Genomic DNA, 18664 nt, shown 5'->3' with positions numbered 1-18664 from the left:
CAAAACAGCAAAAAATATCTGAAAAAAATCTTGACTGACGGTGTCCTGTAGCACAAAGGTGGGGAAACTTGGCCCCCATCTTCAATGTTTCAATGTTTCCTTGTTGTAACACACCTGATTCAAATTAATGAGTCACTGTGCAGAATTTGATAGGATGTCGGATTCATTTGAATTGAATCAGGTGTGTTGCGGGCGCGTGTTGTGGGCTGTCTCGGTTCTGTTCTATGTGGGGGCTGCTTGGTTGCCCATGTCTTGGGGCCCTCTTGGTCTGCCTCTGATCATTGGAGGGAGGCTGTTAAATCACTCAACAAAACTCACCCCTAATATTTTGTACACACCCCTGCACACCCACCTTGCACACACTCAGATACTTGTTTGCATTTTGTCTTCCTGCAGGTGTTCCTGATGATTGTCTGTTCTGCTTTCTTAGAAGCCTTGGGCTGTTTTACAGTTTCTTTACAGGTGTAGCATGTGGTTGTCTAGTTTTTCTGTTTAGGCTGTTTTCTACCTTTTGTTTTGCTCTCCCTTTTTCTGTCTTTTTTCTTCCCTTCTCTCCTCTGTACCTTCTTCTGTTGTTACTTCGGTCCATTCCAGTGATTATGAATAAAATTGTCAAGAAACATATAATTTTTTAAGAAAAAAGCTAAAATAAAATATTAATAAAAAAATAACATTTAAGATTCAAAGGGAGACCTATATCCAAAAGGCTCCTCTTGGCAAAGTAAACTTGTTTGGCACAATGTGGCAGCCAGACTATCATTCTGCTGTTGTGATGGTGGACAGGGCAGGTTAAAAATTAGAAAAAGTATCAGGTGTGTTTACGCAGGGAAACATCTAAAACTTGGGAGCCTGTGGCCTTTGAGGGCCAGGGTTCCCATCGCTGTAGCACAAGCTGCTCACTGAACCAAGTAGAGTTGCATGAGTGAAGGCCAAGGATGGTTCCTTTACCTAAAGAAGAGCAAATTTTTTGCAATGACTTACATAGACAGGCCCCAGTATTTCTGGTATAACAGACTATGGAAAGGAGAAGTGGAAACTAAATTAGAATTTTTTGGGGAATGCTCTGCATTAGTTTATTTGCAGTAATATAAAATCAAGTGTACTTGCTATAAAACATGCTGGAGATTCTTTTTTGCTCTATCATCTAGTTGATTCTGATATCAGATGCACAGATTAAGCTTATGACTAAAATAGCAGAATCAGAAGAGTAAAGAGGCAAGTGAAAATGTGCCAACCTGTTATAGACAGATAGGCTTCCACCTCTTAGCAGATCAGTGATAAGTAGCACAAATCCATGAGCACAAAAAAGAACGATTGAAAAGGATAACCTGAGCTGCTGCATACTGGTTTAATACTTAATACTAATTATGTTTTATATCCTGCTAATACTAAAGAGTTGCATATAAATTGGAATCCAAACTTTTAAAAAACTGGATAAAGCAGTTAAAGAGAGTTGCACATCCAGCCTTGTAGATTTAATGTATTTGCACTTTTTTGCATTTACATTTGCAAGCAAATGGAGCAGTACCTCTGTAATGAGGAGGAAGCAAGAAAACATGAGGCATTACAAACAGTTTGAAAAATATAAGCTAGCAATAATTCTAATAATAACTTCAAGGATTCACCCTTTTACAATATTTAAAACTAGTTGAGGAACTCAAGACACTAATAGGCCATTACAGGGTGTGATGGCCTGTTCATTAAAAAGCTCAACAATATATGCTCACTGGTCACTTTATTAGATACACCTGTTCAATAGCTCATTAAAACAAATAGCCAATCTGCCAATCACATGGCAGCAACTCAATCCATCGTCATCATTCATCATTCAATCAATCATCAGTCATGTAGACATGAAGTTCAAACTGAGCATGAGATTGAATACTTCTATATAGATGAAAAAAATGTCACCTTGTCTGATGAGTCGCCATTTGGGCTTAGCATTCAGATGGTAGGGTCAGAATTAGCTGTAAACAACATGAAGCAGGGCTTCCTTGTATCAATGGCAGCAATTGTGTGATGTCATCGCATCAATGTGATCCACAATTTCGGAGGTTTTTCCCCTTCTTAGGAAGTCCCATTTCTTTTTTACTCTTTAAGTCAATACATTTTGACCTTCACAGATAATACTAAAGTATTTTAAGATGTTGTTTGTTGATTTGACCAATCAGACAATGTTTTCAACAAACACCTGGAATGGCAAACGGCTTTTTTCATCATGACATCTACTGAATAGGACAAATGTCTTGAGCTTGTTTTGCACCAAACAAGGCAAATCAAGCAGGTTCAGGTACACACCTTTTACTAGCTCCTTGGTTTTGGATCTGGTTACAAGCTCACACACACACAATTCCACGGGAACCTCTGCCAGCTCTGTGCAGCTACAGAAATGTTGGGTGTAGTTACATACTGAAAACCACATATAAGTAATGATAAAGAATGTTCTGCGTTTTAAAGTCTTAATGGCAAAATTGTTCTTTATCAATAAAAAGAGGAAAAAACATTTACATCAAAATCCCATGACTGCGCTGCGACCCCCCCGTCTTAAAGATAAACAGATAATGCAGCAGCCTCACCAACAGCATCAAGCTGAGGGACCAAGCCTTGTTTGTTTGCATGTGTTGACTCTGCTGAATCCTTGTCAGCTGCAGCAGGTCTGCCGTCTAGCTGACTTCTGACCTTTTCAGAAAAAGACACTAATGCTTTACCAGCATGTTAAAAACAGAATCTTGATCATTGTTCAGAGAGACATTGATGTGTAATGTATTTTCTCAGATGCACTAGAATATGGCAGCTGGATTCTGCTGGATTCTTGCAAATTTCACAGGGTTTTTATCATGTGAGAATTCAGTTTGTCAGGTGGCAACCTGGCCATGAGGTTTTTGTCCAAATATAAATACTTGGAAAGCTGCATCAGTGGAACAAAATATAGCTGAATTCACTGCAAAGATGCTGTGTTTGACTTGAAGGGTGATTTTGTCAGTGAGGCGGTGGGTATAAAATCTGGAATTCACAGTAAGTTGACAAGGAGTTTCCATGGATGTTGCGGTCTGTGGGTTTTGGATTTGTATCGATTATAGCGCATTGAAATTGGTTTTGCTGAGCTCATTGTTTTTGCCTGTGTTTAGTTAGCTTTGCCTTATTCTCTATGGTCTGCAGGTTTTGAGTTATTGTGTTGTATTTTAGTCCTTGGATTATGAACTGTTAATATATTTTTTTATGTTTTTTCTTGTCTTCTGTTTTGTCGTGTTAGTTTGGTTTAGTTTTTGTTAGTCTTTTTAAGTCTTACATGATTTCCTTAGTGTGTTCTGTTTTTTAAGGCTTAGTGTTGGTTTCTGTGTTATGATTTGTATCATCTGAGTTTCAGTCACTGACTGGTTATTGCCTCTTGTGTCTATCAATTGTTTTTGTCCCTTTAGTGAGGCATCTGCCTTTCTGAGTGCTCTTCTTAAATCCACTCACTACTGATGTTGCCATTTAACAGTTGTTTCTTCACCTTTTTCAGTACTGCTTACTTTTTCCAGGATTTCATTTCTTGAAACAAAAGAAGCTAATATTTTCAAGGAATTTGTTACATGCCTCACTTTCAATGTTTTGTGCTTTTAATGTTTTGTTGTGAATATAGTAATCAAGATTAATTGAAGGAATAGATGTTCTACTCCATGGTGTTCCTGCACAATAGCCGTTTACTGTGGAAATAACTTGGCTTTTTCAGAAGTGGCTGGACTGCCCATCATCTAATGGGTTTTTTAACATTTATTTCTTGATTTAGCCACTCATCAGAAACATTTTACCATGACTTGTTTGAAGTTGCTTATGATACCAAATTGGAGCTACCACTTCCAGCACATGCACTGAGCACTAATCACCCACAGCATGGGGGAAAAACAAAAACAATCCAAAAAATTATACTGTTTGGATTACTGTTGGTTTACTGCATTTACTGTTAATGCAAAAAGCTTTCTTATTTTATTATGGTATTGACTTTCTGATCTTAAAGTTCTGCAACTATATATATATATATATATATATCAATACTGGCTAACCTGTTTGAGGTGGAGTTGATATCTATGCAGTTTTATTAACACAATGCAACTCCAGTCACAGTGGGCAGCATGCAGTCACCACGGCAACAGTGCAGGAATGTGGAAATACAGGATGTGGAATATGATTCACCTGCAAACACTGAACCACCTAAAGAAAGTGTTTGTGTGTGTGTGGGTCTGTACACACACAAGAAAAACACTTCAGGTTTTGCATTCTATTTGCCTCTATTTTGCTTTGTACCTGTATATATTGTGTCTTGTGCTTGTCCTGCTTTACTGTTGGTGTTGTATTGCTACTGGTACCCAAATTTCCCTGAAGGCTCTCTGAAGGGATTAATAAAGTATTTCTATTCTATTCTATTCTAAAGGTAATGAATGTTTCATTAGGGTTGGTGAGATGGTGCAAAGAATAAATAGTTATTCTTACTGGAAGGAGGACTTTAACATTTTGGATAAAATTCATTTTGCCTTTTGCAAATTAAGATGAAAGACAGACCCCACACATGACTGAAAACAGGAGAAATGGTTAGTCAGGCTTTTTTATAGGTGACAAAATCTGCCCAGAAGCACCTTCACTCCCAATTAACATGTTTAAATTTTATTCCTCTAAGTGCCAAAAAGTGTTTAGGGGGAATATGTGAAGAGTTTAAAGCAGCTTCTCTTTCACTCTTTACATAATTAAAGCAAAAACATACAGTAAATATTCAAATACAGATTATTTATGGTCAAAGGTTTAATTCAACATTGTAAAAGTGAACAATCTAATAAAAAATATGAAAGTGTATTTATCTTTCCATTGCTATAACATATACATTTAACATTACATATTATATTTGTACATACTCTCAATGTGAAGGAACAGCCGAAGGCACCTAAACTGACCCAACCTTCCACTGCTCCTGCTTTTATACCAGGCTAAAAAAAACCTGCAGCCAACCAATTATTACCTCCACACACTGTTCTGATGTCCTGTAACTCTACACTACACACACATGACTGATGTTGAACTAACGGGTGGAGTGGAACTAAATCAGCTCATGAAAAACACTAAAATCAACATCTGAAACTACATAAATGTCTAGTACAATATCAAAATGTAACCATGCTAATGTTACCTCAATGACAGTTACAGAGAAGCAATGTCTCTCAGTAAAGAGGAAGGACACAGAGATGATACTGTCTGATCTGTTTGAGTTGTAAGGTAGAATAATCTTTTTTTTTTTTTTTTTTTAAGACTATAAGTCTATGATAAGTCTTTGCTTCATTTATTTTCAATAAATCCCACAGAGACCCAGTGAGGAATTCATTCAAAAGTTGATTTTATTAATATGTTGCTGCCATGGAACAACACTCGATGACCAAAAACACCTAAATGCACCACAGTTATTACAGGAGGTGTGTTCTTTCATGTGCAGCATGGTGCGTCACTAAATTAATAGCTTTTTTTTTTCTTCTTTTTTTTTTTGTAATTATTTCCTCTTAAACTGCTGAATAAATGACACCAGAATGTTTAATGGCACACTGAAGAATCCCATTTTTCTTGCAAACTTAACAAAAGTTTTTTTTTACATTAAAACCAACTTAAAAAAAAGTTCACTCCTATTAAATGGCGCAGTGACGCCATCATCACCGCCCCACACGGAGGAGGTCAAAGGTCAGTTCTGTGATATCGAAAGCCAAATGTTGATGTGTTGAGTCGAAACTGATATCAGGACCTGCTGATTGGCTGGAGGTGTGCTGGTGGTTTTTTAGAGCATCCAGGGTGGCGAAGATGACTCTGGCCCGCTGCTCCTCTGAGGGCAGGTCCGCCCAACGATAACAAGGCAGCGAAGGTGAGTGGAGGAGGAAGTATGCAGACGACATGTAGACTTTAACAAACTCTTGTTTCAGGTATGGCAAGTCTCTCTGCAAACACACACAAACATGTTACATTTTCAAACAGAAAAGCCTCTCAGTAACTCACACTGACAGCATCCTCTGCAGGCCACTTCTGCTATGACACACAAACAGTTCTGTTTCCATTGATTCAGTAGCCATTACACTAACTTCCTGGAGATTTAACAACTACTTGTCAAAACACAGCCCTGACCTTAGAGTTTAATTGTTACACATTACAGGTCCCAACAGCACAAGTAACACAACTACAGACACACAAACCTTCTGCGCTCTGCTCATGTTGGTCTCAGCCTCCAGCCAGGCACTCTGAAAGAAAACAAATTCATTTTGAATTTGTCAGAAAATCCTGTCACTTAAAGCCTGACTGGCTTCTAATGTGTTTTTTTTTTTTTTTTACTTTTCAGCATGACAACTAACTAGAATTCAGCACATGCTGATACATGAATAAAGTACAGAAATATAACATCTCAACACCATTTTAAAATAGTTTAAGATAAGCATGAGCACACAGCTTTCCTTTTGTACCATAAGAGCATCCAGCAAGTCGGTCTGGTCCAACAGCACAGGAAAGGTTGAAAGTATGGGACTGCATATTAGATCTGAAACAGACAAAAATCTTTTTTTTTTCTAAAAGCTGTGAATAAGAGCACTTTGGGATGTAGCATGGATGCAGCTTGAATGTTACCTGCATTCTGCATGGTAGGCCTGTCCATCAGCAGTGTGTCAGCCAGCAGCTGCCGGTACAGAGAGAGCAAGTGGACACAGCTCAGACTGAACAGAAGGGTGTCTGGAAGGAGACTGGAGAGAAAAATGTTTTTATTTCAAACATTTCAGATTCATCTAAAGATATCAGCCAACATAAAATACCTCCTAATGACAAATTAAAAGCAAACATTGGGCATGTTTTGCTGATATGTTAATAAAAGACTCAAACACACACTAACATTGTTATGGCAGTTGCATCTCAGCTCTGAGAACAAAATGCACTGAGCATATTTAGTACAGGGACAAATCTATCTACATATTCTCTCAGAGTTGATGGTGTATATCAGAAACCAGACATAGGATTAATGACAACTGGCTGCATAACTGTGGAATAGGATTGCATCAAGGTACAATGCATCTTTGCACCTAGAAGGATACAGTTAAAAATTCCTGAAGTACAGAAGCCAGCAGGCTTATTAGATCTGGTCACCCAGCCAAACTGAGAAATTAGACAAGGCATTGATCACTTAAGCAACTAATGAGACACTGGCCACACTGGATAGGAATCAGAGATGAAAAACTGAGAACGCAGCACTCAACCAGTCAGCCTTTTCTGGTAGAGAGACCAGAAACTGAGCATCATTTCATTTAAATAATTCCTACAGTCAAAGAGCATCTATTCTTTTATCTGCCATGGATATAAAGTTGGAGGAGAAAGATGGAAGCAGAAATATAAAGCACAATCCAGAGTAATCAAGTGATGGACAACTAAAAAACAGAAGCAGCTTCAGGAAAAGGAAGAGGCCTGAAAATAGCCGGGCACTGATCTTTCTCTTGCTGAGCTTAAATCTTCCCCCCTAAAAATAGTGACAAAAATGTAAACAACAAAAAACAAATTGGAGATGACTCCAAAGGTCTGATGTGCCAAGCTTATAAGATTGTTGCTAGTAAGATTTTTAGTTGGTTTTTACAAAAAAAAAAAAAAAAAAAACTAAATAAAGGATCTGAAACCTGGCGTAATTTTTTTTTTATCTGATGAATTGAAAAAAAAAAACATGTTTCTGTTCTGTTTCTGTTTATAAAACTGAGAGGAGAAAAATGTATTGAATCCATTTTAAACTTCACTGCAACAATAAAATATGTAAACCTTTCTGAGGTCTGGAAACTTCGTGCTGGCAGTGTAAACACATGCAAGGATTCAGGAATATGTCTGAGCACATTTTGGAAGGATTTGCTGACATCGAACCAGATCACATAATCCACCGCATGTGTTTAAGCTCTGATCCTCCCACCTGAGCTGCGTTCTGGTTCGACTGTTGGGTGATTTCAGCTTTATGATCAGTTTGGGCTGCCGCCTGGCCAGAAGCATTTGCTGGAAAACACCACCCGAAGCTGAAAAAACACAGAAAAGACACTATGAACTAATGACTCTAGTTTTTCTAGTATTTTTTCACCTGAAATGAGAAAAATCAAAGTTTGCCTAGTCCTTCATGTACTAAGTTTGCAGTCTCCACTTACATCCTTTGGTAACTGATGCCTCCACTGTCACATCCTTCTCATAGGGAGTGCCTCCATTTACTGGCAGCTCATAGGTCCTGTTAACATTACATAATATCAAATTTTAAATTAGTAAATCATAAATTATTGGTGTAAATAACCTGTTTTACTCATAGTTGATATGCAGTATGCAGCTCAGCTAGGTTATGGTTATTCTTTCATCTTCTTATCATTCACTAATTGCATTTTTGTGTTTGCACCTGCTTGGAAGTGGATTTCCAGCATCATCGGTCAATTTGAGGAAGGCCCAGCCACAGCTCAGGTCACCTCTCTCACCTGTAGACTAAAACACACACAAGATCAGATGTATGTGCCTCTCAAACAACTCTTTAGCTTTCTTATAACTGATTCTACTAAAGGAGGGTTTTTTTCCATTTTTTGCACCTCATCAAATTTACATATATGTTTCTTTACATTTCGTAAAAAAGTGACTCCAAGTTCAAAGAGTACTCCGAGGTTAGGAGACGAAGAGTTGCAGCACAGGAAACATTCTCCATCCAGGAGGGTTGGCAACAAACCAGTCATCTGGACAAAACACACAATTGTAGCAATAAAGTTGGGTGAAACTGAGTCTGAGTGACATAAGTTTATAACCTGGTGTTTGTGATGCTGTATGCAAAGCAACTGGAGTCTCCTCGTACCTTTGGAGAGAAGCTCCAGGTCTTTGGGCTCTTGGAGTTGTAGGTTGCCCTCACTGTGTGAATGTTACTCAACACCTTTAACAAAAATACAGATCAGATGACAAAAATAAAGTAGATTTAACTGTTCTCACTATTGAAAGATGAGGAAGTACAGATATATTATAAAGGGAAAACTTATATATACCTGAACTCCATCGAAGGCACAGAGGCGGATGTGCCTGCTGAGGACCTGAACTCCAACACCAGGAGTGGGAATCATCCTGCAGCTCCACAAAGTGAAATAAACGCAAGTTCTGACCTGGCGAGAACGAACCTACATGACAGGAGATATGCTTGTTAACAGCAACAGACTGTTCCAGTCTAGAGAGGAAGCCATGTACTGCGGGATATCTGCATCTTTGTAATTAAAGGACGCGCTCACCCTGCCAGTGTCAGGGTCCAGGAAGAGATCTTTAAAGGAGAGCTGTGATTGGCTGAGCTCAGGCTGAATGTAGTAACTTCCTCTGTATGTTTTACCTATAACAGAACACAAATGTTGACAGATTTTTCTACTAATCTTACAGTTTAACAAAATATTACTAGTGAGAGGCAACGATAGCATCTTTTGTTGATTGTAAAGGCGAAAAACCAAACACTCCCTATGACTCTCCATCTTCCTCCAAGTATTACAAACAAATGTAAAGTAGTACTGTTAAACAAATGAATACAATGCAAACATTCTTGGGGTGAACAAAATATCAAATTTGACATTTATCTCCATATTTTGATGACAATGCGGTTAATCATGAAAATACCTGACACAGTGTTTGGAACTCATAACAAAAAGCTAAGATTTCCTGCAGCATTAACACAATTAATGTTTTCACCAGCAGTGATGGAATCAGCCATAATCAGCACCAAGTAGTGCATTTTACTGCAGCATTACTGCATTCAAATTTAAAGCTGCGTGTCATTTGATAAGAACGGCTTTTACATACACACACACACAAACAGACACACACAGCTTCTGCATAATGACCTTCCTCTTCCAGCAGTTTATTAAGAGTTGATGGTCTGAATCCTGAAGGTATGGCTCCCATGGCTGACAGCACGTCTGTTGCATCAATCTGTCACACACATAAACACACTGAATATCATAAATTTGTGCTATAAAAACCTCAAAATGTCTTCAGCAGCATCAGATTTAATGGTGGTAATTTTGGAGTATGTAGAGTTCTACCTCAGTGAGAGCTTTTCTGACAGTAAACCAGTTGGAAGCAGCGCTGCCAAAAAATCATAAACAAACCATGAACAAATTGTCCGAGATGATCTGAAGAAAGACGAATCAGAGAAAATAAAGCGTCGTGTGAATTAAATGAAAAGTAAAAACACCAAACCTGTGTTTGTTTCCATCCTCTATTAACTCTTCACCTTCTTCATCCTCTTCTGACTCCTCTTCATCATCATCATCATCATCGTCTTCATCCTCATCATCTTTATCATCTTCATCCTCATCATCTTTATCATCTTCATCCTCATTATCTTTATCATCAACACCAGAGCCAATCTAACAGAGTAGACAGAGAGTCAAAGAATAAAGCAAAAACTAAAGTTGTAGTTTGTAAATACACATTTGTTCAAATATGGAGAAACTTTGCCAGATTGTATCTAAATTTGTCAAATCATGTTGGATTAAAAAAAAATCCTGCTGCTTTAAATTTGATGAAATGTGAAAGTACTTAACACTTGACTATGATGCAGCTATTGTACCTTCAGAAAGGTTTTTGGAACTACTCCTCTGTTGCCTTTTGTGTCCTGAGCCAGCCACCATCCATCTGCTGTCTTCCTGATTATTGTCAACACCTCCCCTCTCTGAAACAGAAACACACCTGAACCTTCATGGTAGACTGTAAACACACAGCATTCTGATTTACTTTGTGGGTTGATTTCAAGAAAAAGACATTAAAATCATATTTAAAAAAATCATTAAGTACAATTTAATTATTTACATATTGTCTTATCTCGGTTGAGAAATATTTATACATGATGATATGCTTACAGGCTGCATTTAATCATATCAGAAAACATGATTATGTCTGGTAGGTACACCAAAAAAAAAGACTAAAGTTACAAGATGCCTATAAAAATCTTTAAGTTACATATTTGTGTTTCCCTCCTTTCAAGCCTGTTCTAGATGCAGGACTTGATCAGTAGATTTGGATAGCTACAGCGCCATCTTCTGTTTAAAAAAATATTGTAACATGCAGGAAACCTTATATCAGGGGTGCCCAAAGTCGGTCTTTGAGGGCCGCTGTCCTGCAAATTTTCCAATGTTTCCTGCTTCAACACACCTGACTAGATCCAACAGCCTATTAAGTTTTGCACAATGACTCATCAATGTGAGTCAGGTGGTTTTGGAGCAGGGACACATCAATAACTTGCAGGATTGTGGCCCTTGAGGACCGGAGCTGGGCACCCCTGCCTTATATGGTCACATTCTTATAGTAAGGGAAATAGCTCTCACCCACTCTCTCTCTCTCTCTTTAATAACAGTTATTTGTCATCAAATAAATTCAAGCTTTACTTCAGCTCCTCTGCAACATTTTAAAATGCAAATAAACAGTAACTTTGTCGCCACAGGCCCCTGCATGTTACTGACATGTTTTCTGAAACAGGAAGTACTTTACCTGAACAGACAGATCTCCATCCTGCTCTCCTATGAAATCACTGAGGACTGTGTAGGTTTGCAGGTCTGACTGAGATGGAGGCTTTGCAAATCTCTTTCCATCTTCATTATTGCTCCCATCATTGTCAATTTGATCATTTTCATCAGTGCTGTCTTCATCATCATCGTCATCGTCATCAACATCATCTTCATTATCTTCCTTTGATGCATCGCTGTGGATCAAATCATATTAATAGGGAGAAAGTGTTCATTTTGGAGGAACTTTCAGGCTATATTCTTTAGTTTTACTCAACAATCCAGAAGATGGTGAGTTTCAAATGTATGATTAAGCAAATGCTATCAAATGATTAAGAACCATTACTAATGTAGTTTAATTCTATGTAAGTGTAACTGATCATGCACCAAAAATATATATAGTCATTTGTTTTCTTTTCAGCCAGCAATCAGGTACTGACTCTGTTTCTGTGCTGGGTCCTGGTGGTGAAAGCATCACCGCAAGAGTGTTCAGACGCTCCAAGATGTTTTGCAGTCGTTTCTCCTCTTCCTGTTTTCTCTGATCGTAGTTCCCTACAGGAGCAAGCTCATCAGCCTGAAAAAATACAGCATCCGATTATGATTTTAATCTGGCCACATCATCTGAGACTGGTATATTGCAACATAACTGAGCAATCTGTCTTTTGGTCTGCTAGCGATTTCTTTAAAAAGCAATAATTGGACTGGATTATTATACAGCTCTACCTAGTACAACTAGGTTTCTTTGAGAACTAACCTTTGTCAGTTTCTGTAGTGATTTTTGAGTCATTTCTGCAGAGATCTGCAGTTCTTGATATCTAATGGGAAATTAACGTACAAAAATTAGACTATGAAATAGGATGTAGAAAAGACAAGTTATACAAATGTTAACTATAACAGCTGAGAAAAAAGAATAGTGATGAAAAGAAGTTTCAGTCCAAGTCCAGATAATGGTCCTGGAGACAGTTGGAGCTACAGCAAAAATACTCAGTTAAGAAGAACTGCCGAGCCTCCATCAGAAGTGTTTACCTTCGAAATGCCTCTTCATTAGATCCAGTCTTACTCTGTACATCCTTCACCAACCTGTCAACCTTTTACGAGAAACATGATACAATAACAAGTGACACAATGTGCATTTTAGTGTTCATATTACATGCATATGTGCAACCATAAATAAATATTATGGTTCATCAATCATCAAATCAATAATTTATCAATACACAGTGGAAAAGCGCAGTTTACTGTATATATAAGAGTGTTTTGATTGTGTTGTGTTCTGACTAGAAAACAATGCCAAACCTTAAATAATCAACTCTACAGGTCACACTGCAGTATATGTAATCGGAGAAGACTTTAATGCCTTTCTATCCGTATTGTGCCTTCACTTAATTTTCCTCCTCTTCTTTAAACTTCTTGTTGGGACCTACTTAGGCTTTCACCTTTGCTTACAATGAATTTATTTGTAGAAATATTTACATAAATTTATCCTCGCTCACACCACGTCTGTAAAAACTTTACATAATACAGTTTGATAAAAAAAAATGTTCAGATTCAAGTCTTTGGACCACTTTATTTGGATACTGTCGAAATTTGCACAACTGCTACAAGTCATTCATTTATCGTAATTTCATTACTGATATTTCGTCAGTCGCGCTTCAGTATAAAAACAAACTCAGAGGAAGCCGTCATTCTTAAACAAACCTGTCTTTTCACTTCATCCACTTCTCTTCGGACGATCTGCAACGGCCCTCTTCGTTTTAGTGGCATTTATGCTCTGTTTTGATTGACAAACTCCATGCGTTAACAGAGCGCTAATCTTGCTAACAGACGCTACACGTCCACTGGTCGCTAGGCAACCGATTTCTTCTTTGGATACAGTCGTTGGAACAATGGATACAGTCAACTTTTATACCCTTGTTCTTTTTGTGTTCCTACTTGTTAAAAATATTTAAAGAAAATTTATTTATTTAGGTTTTTATACATAAAGCCGAATGCAAGACAAAAAAAAATATATATATACATACACGATTTAATGCCCCCCCCCGAAACTATTTGCGATTTGTATTCTGCTATCGCCACCTGTTGGACTGGAGTGTAGAACCGGTGGTTGGTATCTTATTAACTTCATTTTCCACGTCTCGCAAAGTTATGCAACATGCATCAATAAATTATTTTTTTAATTTGATAAAGACGTTTTTCACAAACTCGCTCTATGTATTCAAGGCAACTTGTAATTCAGGTTTATCTTTTTATAAATTACAGTGTAGTCACTGAATTTATTTATGTATTTTTAAATCTAATAATACTACTACTGCTATTATACTACAATGTCATGGGCAGTTAATATTATGATTTTTTTTATTATAACAAAACACGATTAACGGGTTCGTGCAAATATCTGAGTTGTGTAAGTGTCTTCAAAACGACCCCAGGGTGGCGTACTTTCTTTGTTGTGAAACATGTTACCTTCAGATACTCCTCGTTAGCTTCAATTTCTAATTTTGAAATGAATGATTTTATAACACAGGTTAATAGTTTTGATTATACTATAGATTATACTATATATGAAAAATATGTATACGAAAAAATATCATTTAAAAGAAACATTTTTCCTACGTCTAATGTCGATTAAGTTATTTTATCCTACTTAATTTTGGAAATTACGAACATTCTGGAAGATCTGAAGGCAGCAAACGGTGTATACACGTCATTTATTAACTGGTCGTTAACCTGCAATGGCTGCCCCCATTGCTCTCATTCAAGGTGCTAGTAGAGGACTGGGGTTTGAATTTTGTAAACATATCTTAACAAACAAAAGCCTTGCTTCTGTCATAGCAACATGCCGAAACCCGGACGGGTCGGCGGAGCTGCGGGGACTAGCAGACCAACACCCAGGCAGACTCACAATCCTCAAGCTGGACGTGAACCAGGAGGAGGACATCCGCGGATCTGCTGAGCGGGTTAAAGAGAACTTCGGTCGGCTGGATCTCATCGTCAACTCCTCGGCGATGCTTCACCCCTCCGGGAAAGGCGAGACTAGCCTGAGGGATGTTTCCGCACAGGTAGCGATAGATTTTAACGGCTGTTGGACCACTTTTTTAATTCCTAAGGAATTGAATGAATCATTCATTTAGTTCAATCACTTGGGAAATGCCTAATTATTTTTATGGATCTTAAAATATCCTTCTAACGTTAAGGGAACTTTCCTGTTTTTCTTCCAGGAAAGATGTTTGTGAATGTAACTGGGTTTCCTCTATAATATTTCAGATAATGTGCTTACACTGCTTCGCTCACTGTTCTGCTGCCCAGTTATGTCCATCCTGACACCCAGGGAATCACCCGATGACCTTTGCTGATGCTTACTGGGGTCACAATCAATACCTTAACAGAAAATTGTTTAAACAATTAATCTAGTCACATTTCTCCCTCTTTAGGGTGTCATTTCCACCTTGACCACCAACACAGTGGGCCCCCTAGTCATGGCAAAATATTTTGCCCCTCTTCTTCAGAAGGGTGGTGGTGGTTTTGGTCAGCAGCCTGCAGAGAAATCCAAGCAGCACAGCGGCATCATTGTCAACATCACAGCTAAAGTGGGGTCCATTGGAGACAACGGTATATACAGTGTTATTTTTTGTTTTCAGAGATGTTTGCTGACACAATACACACTGCGCCACTGCTGGAGCCTTAAGCAGAGGACAAAACAAGTACATATCATGTAAAATATGTATAAATGAATTCATACTAATGTGGTATGTGGTTCTTTTTCCACTCTCACCTCTTAGGACTTGGTGGCTGGTACAGCTACAGGATGTCTAAAGCAGCTCTCAACATGGCTACCAGGAATTTATCTATAGAGCTGTGCCGCAGTCGACCCAAGGCAAGTGTTCTGAGTGCTAGTGAGCTTTTTTATTTATTTTAACAATTAAATGAAATGTAAATGGAATTTCTGAACCAACCAGCAACTCGGTACCCCATTACTTTAATCCAGAATAGCTTCACAATCAAAATGTACACATCTGTTTAACAGTTTTATTATTAACCTTTTAGGACTCTCAAATTCATGAAAATCTACTACTTGTCAGCAGTGTGATGGAAATAATCAGATTTTTCTTGTTTATTATTATCTTGATTGCAATAATAACACGTCTTCTCTTTTCTTTCTTTGTTAGATTAGCAGACCATTACTTTAGCTGTAGACTGTAACTACCAATAGGCATTACAGAAGAAGCAGCCCTAACCATCATGACATCACCATCTGTTTTTAAAACCAACCAACCAATTTTATAGATGTTGGCTGTCACAGTCTTGTGCTTTTTGGAGGCAGAAGTGACCAAATTTCAGAAAGTGGCTGTGGAAAGTGATACTTAAAACCTGACAAGACAGTCAAATCTTTTTATCTGTTTAATCAAATATTTCCACAACAACCCCTAGCATACTGATAACGAGGACTTTATTAGCTAATTATATCAAAACAACTAGTGGGGTGAATTAATTACCTCAATATTTCATCAAAAACTTAAGCTAGAGATGTTTTGGGATGAGCCCTTCATGGATGTTGGTGGTCCATGAGGTTAGCACATATCTGCGCTGTTATCATCTGTTGCTGGTGTAAACATGGCTATTATTCATTTACTACTGGACTTGTCACTGAAAGGGTGTCAGATTCTGATCAATAGGTGGGTGCTGTCATACTTGTTTTTCCTGATGTTTCCAGGTGGTGTGCGTGTCCTTGCATCCAGGAACAGTCAACACCAATCTCTCCCGGCCTTATCACAGGAATGTGCCAAAAGACAAGTTGTTCAGCGCTGAACATTCAGTCAACTGTCTGATGAGCATCATAAACTTACTAAGTATTGAAAAGACTGGGAAGGCATACAGCTGGGATGGGACTGAGCTTCCCTGGTAGAATCAATAACTGGGCAAAGACACAAGTGAACTTACCCAACGCTGTTCTTTGTACAAAATGTGCTGAGATAAGCTGGACTTTGAAACAGGAGATGTATAGGAGGTGTCTGGCTGAATCGCAGTTCAGTCGAAGGCAAATCTTCTTTGCTACCTCAAAACCAGCCAAAGCTTAAATCATCTTTCTCTTAATAATACCAATACACAAAGACTAAATGTGGCTTTAAGATGAAGATGAGTTGCAACACCTGAACTGAACTGGGGATAATGTTTTATTATCCAGCATTGCTTGTATAAACGAAGTGGTTTACATTAAAGGAATATTATCTTGTCATTATTATCTGACTCTTTAAAGCGTGTGTTGTGCAGTTCCAGCCTTTATTTATCATTATCTGAAATTTTACAAAGAAATTAGGGGAATCTAAGAAGGTCAAAACAACATCTCGGAGGGAAAAAATGATGGAAACATTTGAAGTTGAAATATTCTGCTTTGAGTATTTGTGACATTCAACACAGGACAAATTGCACAAGTAGGTTGAAAAAATTGTCTTTACTATATATGAGTTCACTTTGGGTCCAAATGGCATGCAATCAGTTGAGATTGAAGCTGGTTTGAACAGAAAAAAAGATCCAAAACACCAGCTGCTGCTTTCTGGTTGGCCCTTACAGTCATCTCAGACATGCTGTGAGTGCAAGACAACCTAAATATATCTCTGAACATGGAGAGATTTGCTAAGAAGAGGAGCAGGGAATTCCAAAAATCAAACAAGGAGTGTATGAGGTTTTGCACATGCAGTAGTTTTTTTGTTTTTTTTTTACATTTTTAAAAATGTTTTACACTCAACAAATGAAATAGAACCACATTTAAAAACAGGCTTAAAAAATAATTGCTCTCTTTTACAAACTGAGAAAATACTGAATTTGACCTGAAGGGTATGATAGTAAGCAAGTTCAGCACAATCGGGCTTTCTTTGTGTTAGCTCGAACTCTAGGATGAGATTAGGATTTGAATCCTGTTTTTCTCTCTTCAGATTTCATGCAGGCTCACAACAAAAGAGCATTTTATGCATCAGTGGGTGCTTTTTCCACACAAAATAAACACTTTGACACGGTCTTATAACATAGGAAGTCTCAGACCAAATCAAATTAATTTTGCTTGATTAAATATTCTGTATATATTAAAAAAAAAAAAAAAAAAAGGTCCCCTCGCCCTCCGTGGGCGGTCTCTCATCCATCCAAGCTCGGGTCCTCTACCAGAGGTCTGGGAGCTTGAGTGTTGAGGGCATATATATATATATATATATATATATATTGACATGAAGTATAGCCTTATGCTTGTTTTATTCAAACATTCACCTCAACAGGTTTCATGTAGTGTGTTCATTCTGAAGTGGATCATAAAACAGCTCTGCCTAAAAGTGCTGATTCTTAGTGAATATTACCAACTGTAAAAGATCAGTATGGCTCAATATGGTAATAAATATGCCTACGTTTCAACCACATCTAAATGAACTGATTGACGTTTACAGTGATGTCTAAATAATAGATTTTCAGTCAGCTATTTAACAATCCAATATTCTTTCAACAGCAGTCAGTTACCTTTTACTTTGTGTTGTAAGGTCAGGCATCAGTGTGGATTGAACACGTCTGCCTGAGCATTTAAATGTTTCTGTCTGATTTTCCTCTCCAAAAAGAATCAATGGTGCTTTTTTTAAAAATCAACAACTGAATCAAGGGCAAGTTGTGTGTTCGGACCATGTTACCATAGTGATCCAGCCAGGTGAAACTTAAAACTGACATCATAGTAGAGTAGGCTTACTCTGCTGAAGGGTTTCCAAACATTTGCATACAGCTGTAACTTAGTATTGTGTCTGGTTTTTATGCCAAGTTAGGCTAATCGCCCTCTGAGAGAGGTTTTGGTGTGACCTAATTATTAGAAGAAAGAAAAAGAAAACTGTATTTCTTAACATGTAAAATATTTGCTTAAAAGTAGAAGCTGGTATTCATGAGAAGAAGATGGACTTGAAATTCCAAACAACTAAAACTTGTCGGTTTCTAAGCCTGCCTCTTTAAGGTCTGTCTCAAAAAGTTGCACATGCAAGCTTGTAACCATGACAATAGTTGAGGAGGCAGATTAAGTGCATTCAGTGACTTAACTCGGTCCATGATGGTCTGGAAGCAGTGCTTTTAAAAAGCTTGTTCTTTCACTAGCAGTGCTCAACATTGAGCGAGGCTGCATT

At 37.9% G+C, this 18664-nt stretch overlaps 2 protein-coding genes across 2 annotated transcripts; one reads left to right on the top strand and one right to left on the bottom strand.

Annotated features, from left to right (window-relative positions):
- Nucleotides 1–4988: 4988 nt before the first annotated feature.
- On the bottom strand, nt 4989–13457 carry nphp1 (nephronophthisis 1). The gene is made up of 20 exons (XM_042009483.1): nt 13224–13457; nt 12552–12613; nt 12280–12340; nt 11966–12099; nt 11512–11722; nt 10595–10696; nt 10222–10391; nt 10065–10107; nt 9864–9951; nt 9267–9361; nt 9030–9158; nt 8846–8920; nt 8619–8729; nt 8405–8487; nt 8166–8242; nt 7940–8039; nt 6628–6740; nt 6468–6541; nt 6204–6248; nt 4989–5951 (listed from the first exon to the last, which is right to left on the bottom strand). The coding sequence occupies exons 1-20, from the start codon at nt 13287–13289 to the stop codon at nt 5673–5675; spliced, it is 2118 nt and encodes a 705-aa protein (XP_041865417.1). The 5' UTR covers nt 13290–13457; the 3' UTR covers nt 4989–5672.
- A 773-nt stretch (nt 13458–14230) lies between these two features.
- zgc:65997 (uncharacterized protein LOC794398 homolog) lies at nt 14231–16441 on the top strand. The gene is made up of 4 exons (XM_042009526.1): nt 14231–14584; nt 14957–15134; nt 15305–15399; nt 16237–16441. The coding sequence occupies exons 1-4, from the start codon at nt 14258–14260 to the stop codon at nt 16426–16428; spliced, it is 792 nt and encodes a 263-aa protein (XP_041865460.1). The 5' UTR covers nt 14231–14257; the 3' UTR covers nt 16429–16441.
- Nucleotides 16442–18664: the final 2223 nt, after the last annotated feature.

The sequence above is a fragment of the Melanotaenia boesemani genome, chromosome 16 (assembly GCF_017639745.1).
Source record: "Melanotaenia boesemani isolate fMelBoe1 chromosome 16, fMelBoe1.pri, whole genome shotgun sequence".
In the NCBI taxonomy this organism is placed as follows: Eukaryota; Metazoa; Chordata; class Actinopteri; order Atheriniformes; family Melanotaeniidae; genus Melanotaenia; species Melanotaenia boesemani.
Note: the sequence above shows the minus strand (reverse complement) of the source record. Positions and strands in the feature narration are given on the sequence as shown.

What these genes read in the sequence shown, in the direction of transcription:
- nphp1 (XM_042009483.1), bottom strand. Translation starts at nt 13,289, where the DNA reads ATGCCACTAAAACGAAGAGGGCCGTTGCAGATCGTCCGAAGAGAAGTG. An exon ending in AATGAAGAGGCATTTCGAAG is followed by an intron (nt 12,341 to 12,551) that starts GTAAACACTTCT and finishes ATTTCCCATTAG; the next exon opens with ATATCAAGAACTGCAGATCT. An exon ending in GGCATCAGTTACCAAAGGAT is followed by an intron (nt 8,040 to 8,165) that starts GTAAGTGGAGAC and finishes GTGTTTTTTCAG; the next exon opens with CTTCGGGTGGTGTTTTCCAG.
- zgc:65997 (XM_042009526.1), top strand. Translation starts at nt 14,258, where the DNA reads ATGGCTGCCCCCATTGCTCTCATTCAAGGTGCTAGTAGAGGACTGGGG. An exon ending in GGGGTCCATTGGAGACAACG is followed by an intron (nt 15,135 to 15,304) that starts GTATATACAGTG and finishes CTCACCTCTTAG; the next exon opens with GACTTGGTGGCTGGTACAGC. An exon ending in TGTGCCGCAGTCGACCCAAG is followed by an intron (nt 15,400 to 16,236) that starts GCAAGTGTTCTG and finishes TGATGTTTCCAG; the next exon opens with GTGGTGTGCGTGTCCTTGCA.